This window comes from Macaca fascicularis, chromosome 5, assembly GCF_037993035.2.
Source record: "Macaca fascicularis isolate 582-1 chromosome 5, T2T-MFA8v1.1".
In the NCBI taxonomy this organism is placed as follows: domain Eukaryota; kingdom Metazoa; phylum Chordata; class Mammalia; order Primates; family Cercopithecidae; genus Macaca; species Macaca fascicularis.
Window position 1 is genome coordinate 8938925 of NC_088379.1, and position 6000 is coordinate 8944924.

The 6000-nt window shown below is 42.8% G+C and overlaps 1 protein-coding gene across 1 annotated transcript in view; it reads left to right on the forward strand.

The window, feature by feature from the left end:
• Positions 1–2050, forward strand: part of OTOP1 (otopetrin 1) — a 37463-nt gene extending 35413 nt beyond the window's left edge. The window contains exon 6 of the mRNA XM_005554476.5: positions 994–2050. Within this exon, the coding sequence (XP_005554533.2) occupies positions 994–1164 (171 nt within the window). The 3' untranslated portion in view covers positions 1165–2050. The remainder of the gene's footprint in view (positions 1–993) is intronic.
• The last annotated feature ends 3950 nt before the right edge of the window (positions 2051–6000 follow it).

The following is a 6000-nucleotide window of genomic DNA, read 5'->3' on the forward strand; positions in this document are numbered from 1 at the left end:
CTAGTTTTAGCCGAGTGTCTCTGCACAGGGCCATTCCCAGGCTGAAACTTTTGGATGGGACTGCATTCATTTCAAGGCTTGACTTTGTGAGAGGTGGCGGAGGATTTGTTTCCAAATCTACTCATGTGCCTGTTGGCAGGATTCAGCTGTGGCTTGTTGGACTGAGGGTCTGAGTTCCTTGCTGGCTGTTGACGGGAGTGCTCCCTGGGCTCCTTGCCGCATAGGGTGCTTCACAGCGTGGCAGCTTTGCCAACTGTCTTACAGGAGAACACCAGCAAGAGGGATAGCAGGTCCTTTTGCAACTTAATTTCAGAAGTGACTTCCTGGGCCTTTTGCCATATTTTGTGAGTTGGAAGTGAGTTGTTAGGTGCATCCCACGCTCAAGGGGTGGGGACTCCACAAGAGGGTGGCTGCAGGAGCTGGGGAGCATTGAGGGTCATCCTAGAGGCTGCCTGCCACAGCCAGGGGGTGGAGGAAGCTGAAGAAGTGTGCAGCCTGAAGCGGGAGTGAGGAGCCTGACAACTCAAGGGGTGGCAGAAGGAGAGAGAACTGGGACAGAGAAGAGACTGAGAAGCAGGGAACAGTGTGTAGGTTCCGTGAGCAACACAAACAAAAGTCACTGCTTTCAGTTTTGCAAATTTAGTTCTCATCTAAGCCCTTTCAGACACGTGTTAGAATTCCCATCTTACAAATGAGGAAACCGAGGCTGGGTGAGGGCTGTAGGGATGGAGAGTTAGATGGGTTCAAAAAGCACTCATTCGGGATGGATTGCAGGGAAGGGTGGGTGAGGAAGTGAGCAGAATCATGGCAGACATGGATTTGGTGGTTTCTGTGGAGATGGGAAATGCCACGAGATTTCCTTATTGTTCTGTCAGGGGCGACTCAGTCTCCATGTACCCAGGTCAGCTCCCACGAGGCCTGGGACTTGAGTGAGGCTTCTGTGGTGGCTTGGAAGCCACTCCCCACCACAGGCCATTTTCTCTTCTCTTGCAGCTTTGGATACCTCCTGCCTTTGGCTGTCGACCCGAGTATGACAACGGATTGGAGGAGATTGTCTTTGGCTTTGAACCCTGGATAATTGTGGTCAACCTGGCCATGCCTTTTTCTATTTTCTACCGAATGCATGCAGCTGCCTCCCTCTTTGAGGTCTACTGTAACATATAGTCTGGGTCCACAAGAGACAGAGGAGTGAGGTAACAAGAGTTCATTGGAGCCACCTGGGAGTAGCCAGGTTGGACAAATATTGCCTGACAAATATGAGAAGGGCCACCTTTTGTCTGCAAAGATTGTGCTTCCTGTGGGCTGGAACTGCTCATCACCCCTGATGAATGTAAACAAGTTAGATCAAAATCCATGAGGTGGCTGGAATCTATCCAATATAAAAAGATATTTCTTACCTGAAATGTTGGCACATTTTTGTGATCATTTTCAAGTATTTTTAAAAAGAAATTTCACTGTTCTCTCTTTCACTGTAAATACGTACATGTTTATTGTAAAAAATTTGGATATTTCAGGAAAGTAGAGTGAAAAAGTCACCTATGATGCCATTGTTCAATTAACAATTACTTTTAATATCTTGGTGTATTTCTTCTGACCACGTTGATGAGATTCTTTTCGTTGTCATTATTATGCCTTTGAATGTGATGTAACATATTTGATTTTGTATTCAGTTATTTTCCCACTTAACAATATGGCATAAACCTTGCCCCCACATTGTTATAAGTTCTTTATAAATATCATTTTAATGCTGTACAGTAGTCTATTAAGTGAATGTACCTTAATTAACGTAGTTTCCTATGATTGGTTTTACAGTGTTTATAACTTTTTGCTTTTATAAGTAACTCTGCAAAAATCAATCCTATTTGTGAAGCATTTCCTATATTTAGAATTGCTTCTTTAAGATATGGAATTACAATTAGGATGCCTAGTCCAAAGAGTAAGATTATAAATATTTCAAAGTTGCCTAAGGAATATTGATATCTGGGAGGCCTTTGTATAGTTTTTCCATAGTTATTTTAAAATAATAATAAAATTAATTTTCTTACTGTAAGTATTAGTGTGAATATCTTTTCATCTGAGTGTATTTTTTTTCAGACAGTGCAGGCAATGGTACAATAATAGATACAAAGTTTTTTTAATATGACTAAAGTACACTTATTTTAGAAAAATCTAAAAAATAGGCATATGTACTAAAAAACAAAGGAAAAACATCATCTATACATGTCCCATCTAGAGAATCAGTTCTCCACCTGGGGACCTTGTTCCTTGAGGGGACATTTAGCAATATCTTAAGATGTTTTTTAATATTTATTTTTTATTAAAATTTACATAAATCTAAATTCTACATAATATTTGTACATACTTATAGGGTACATGTGATATTTTGATATAAACATATAATAAGTAATAATCAAATCAGAGTGGTTGAGATATTCATACCCTCAAGTATGTATCTTTTTTTGTGTTAGGAACATTCTAATTTCACTGTTAGTTACTCTGAAATATACAATAAATTATTCTTAACTATAGTTGCGCTTTTGTGCTACCAAACACATTTTTGATTGTTACATTACTGCGCCCAGGGATACTGCTAACACCCTACAACTCACAGGACAGCCCCACTGCGAAGAGGCATCAGGCTGATTGTCAATGGTGCTGAGGTAATCTAGAGGTAACTGCTGTTAAGTTTTGTTATCTAGGTAGCTATTAGTACACACACACAGGCTGGGCGTGGTGGCTCACGCCTGTAATCCCAACACTTTGGGAGGCTGACGCGGAAGGATCGCTTGAGGCCAAGAGTTTAAGACCAGTCAGGGAACACAAACATAGTGAGACCCTGTCTGTACAAAAAACAAAAATAAAACAAAAAAAACCCAGGTGCGGTGGGGTATGACTCTAGTCCCAGCTACTCATGAGGCTGAGTGTAGAGGATCACTTGAGCTCAAGAGTTTGAGACTGGGTAGTGAGCCAAGATCATGCCACTGCATTCTAGCTTGGGTGACACAGCAAGACCCTGTCGCTAAAAATAAATAAATAAATAAATAAATAATATATATATATATATATATTTTAATTTTTTATTTTTTGAGATGGACTTTCACTCTTGTCGCCCAGGCTGGAGTGCAATGGCACAATCTTGGCTCACTGCAACCTCCGCCTCCTGGGTTCAAGTGATTCTCCTGTGTCAGCCTCTGGAGTAACTGGGATTACAGATGCCTGCCATCATGCCCAGCTAATTTTTGTATTTTTAGTACAGACAGGATTTCAACATGTTGGCCAGGCTGGCCTCGAACTCCTGAGCTCAGGTGATCCACCCACCTTGGCCTCCCAAAGCGCTGGGATTACAGATGTGAGCCACCACACCCGGCGATAATTTTTTTTTTTTTCCAAAAGTACACATACACTCACACCCACATGAAGGAGGTGGTTTTTACATATATACTGTATTTGTATGTAACTTGCTTTTTTCCTCTTGATATACCAGCATGCTTCTTCCCTATTTTGAGTCCCAGGCATCGACGCTCTGGCTTTAGTGTGCCTGAGACTCATCTGGGGAACTCGTTAGGATTCCTGCCCTCCAAGCTGGAATTGCAGATTCAATCTGGAGGGGGGCCCGGAAATCTGCACTTTCATCAGCATCTCAGGGGGTGCCAATTCCCTTTGATAGGCATCTACTTGGGAGTCCATGGACTCCTGAGCAAGTTTCCTTGACATTGTGCAGTGTGATTGTGCAGTATCCATGTGCAGTATGATTTTGGGTGGCTTTAAAGTACATTCCATGGAAGGATGTATCATTCCTTATTTTTTCAAACCGTGATGTTGGACATTTAGAGACATTTAGGTGGTTCCTTTTGGTGGTACTACCATAAACAATGCTATGGTGATCATCTTTGTAACTGAGTCTTTGAGGTCAGTGACAGGCTGTGCTCTGGAGCGATTTATGCTGACTCGGCAGTGACTGAGCAGGAATACCGGTTTCCCCATTTTGGTTGGCATTACCTTTATCCCCATTCTAAGCACATTAGAACAGCCCTGTGGCCTCAGCTGTGGGCTCTGGGCTCTGGCAAGGAGACAAAGCAGCCATCATAATGTTGGGATGATGGATCTAGGCTGTGGGGATGCTATCGTGGACACAGGGCAGCATCAGAGCTTGGAAAAGCCTGCATGGCTGGCTGTGCTCAGCGTTTCCAAGAAAGGACCTCAAGATGGATGGAGCATCTCTTATCCCCAACAGGCAGCCTCAGGGGTGGCTATTTCTTCCCTATTTTGGGTCCCAGGCATCGACGCTCTGGCTTTAGTGTGCCTGAGACTCATTTGGGGAACTTGTTAGGATTCCAGCCCTTCAAGCTGGAAGTGCAGATTCAGTCTGGAGGGGGGCCCAGAAATCTGCACTCAGGAAGGTGCTTTTTACCTCCAAGTAATTAAGCATCCTGACTCAACCAGGGTAGGTGGCAAGGAAAATTTACTATCTTAATGCCAAGGCAATTTGCCGAAGAGGAACCAGAATGTGCAATACGCAACTGTTAAGATCTCAGGGATTAATACAGGGAATACAAATTGAAATAATAATGAGTTACCACTTCTCATTTATTAGATTGGCAAGAGTTGGCAAGATGTGAAAGAAAGACTCATATATACTGCTAGTGGGAGTGTAAATGAATAAAATCAGATTAGAGAGCAATTGGCAATATTGACGAAGGCTGGAGATACACATGCCTTACCACCTAAGAATTCCGTTCCTTGGCATGTGCTCCAGAGACAACCTCACGCATGGGTTCAGGAATGTTCACTCAGCATCACTTGTAATTAGGACAATGGAAAACAGCCTAAATGCCTGTCAATTAGGAGTGAAGATAGACACACTAGGGACTATTTCCATGATGGAATATTTCACGAGAGGAAGAAATGAACACACCTGAATTCATGTATCAACATGGAGAGTCCCCAAAACAGTGCTGAATGAAACATTAAGTAGCATAGGGGTACAATTGGTATGATACATTAATATGATGTCTAGGAACAAGCAAGACAATCCCTGATATTACTGGGGGATATGTCCATATGCAGTAAGATTACAAACACACCTGAAGAAAGAATGCACGCCAAGTTCAGTGTAGTGAGAAGGGGAGGGGCTTGGAACCAACAACTGAGTTCATGCTGCGTCCGAAATATTTTTTCTTAAGCAAAGATGTATTCATTATGTTTTCATCTGCACTTTAAACATGTACTCTTTAAGTGTATTTTTAATGTATTTTAATGAACTTTTAAATGAGATATTTCATAATAAAAGTATTTGAGAGCAAGAAAAAAAGAAAGTCTGCATAAGCAAGATGAACTTAGACAAAGCCACCCAAGCAGGTAAATTTCCAGCATTCATCCATCATTGTTGAGAGATGGGTGTCAAAGTCAGCGGTGTTCTGTTCTCCTTGGCAGGTAGATCCCCGAGGTGGGGTAGCTCAATGCAATTAGCTGGTAAGATCACTGGACTCACTCTTCCAGGGATGACTCTGTGCACATTAGGAAACCTGACATTGGTTTGCCTTCCAATGTAGCTCTTCGCTGTGGGGACAATGTCCTGGGCACACATATTATCAGGACAATCTGCAATGGACTGAATGTTTGTTTCCCCCCTAAATTCATATGTTGAAGCTCTAATCGCAATGTGGGGGTATTTGGAGGTGGGTGTCTTTGGGAGGTAATGAGGTCATGATGGTAGGACCCCTGTGAATGGGATTAGTGCCTGTAAGAGGGGGCCAGAGAGCTTGTGCACTCCTTTTCTGTCATGTGAGGATGCAATGAGAAGACAGCTGCCTGTGACCCGGAAGAGGGCCCTCACCAGAACCCAACCATGCCAGCACTGGCACCCTGATCTTGGACTTCCATCCTCCAGACCCATGAGAAATAAATGCCTGCTGTTGATTAGCCACCCAGCTTGTGCTATTTTGTTATAGCAGCTTGCACTGAGTAAGTTATTCCCTTACCTGCTGTAACCGTATACAG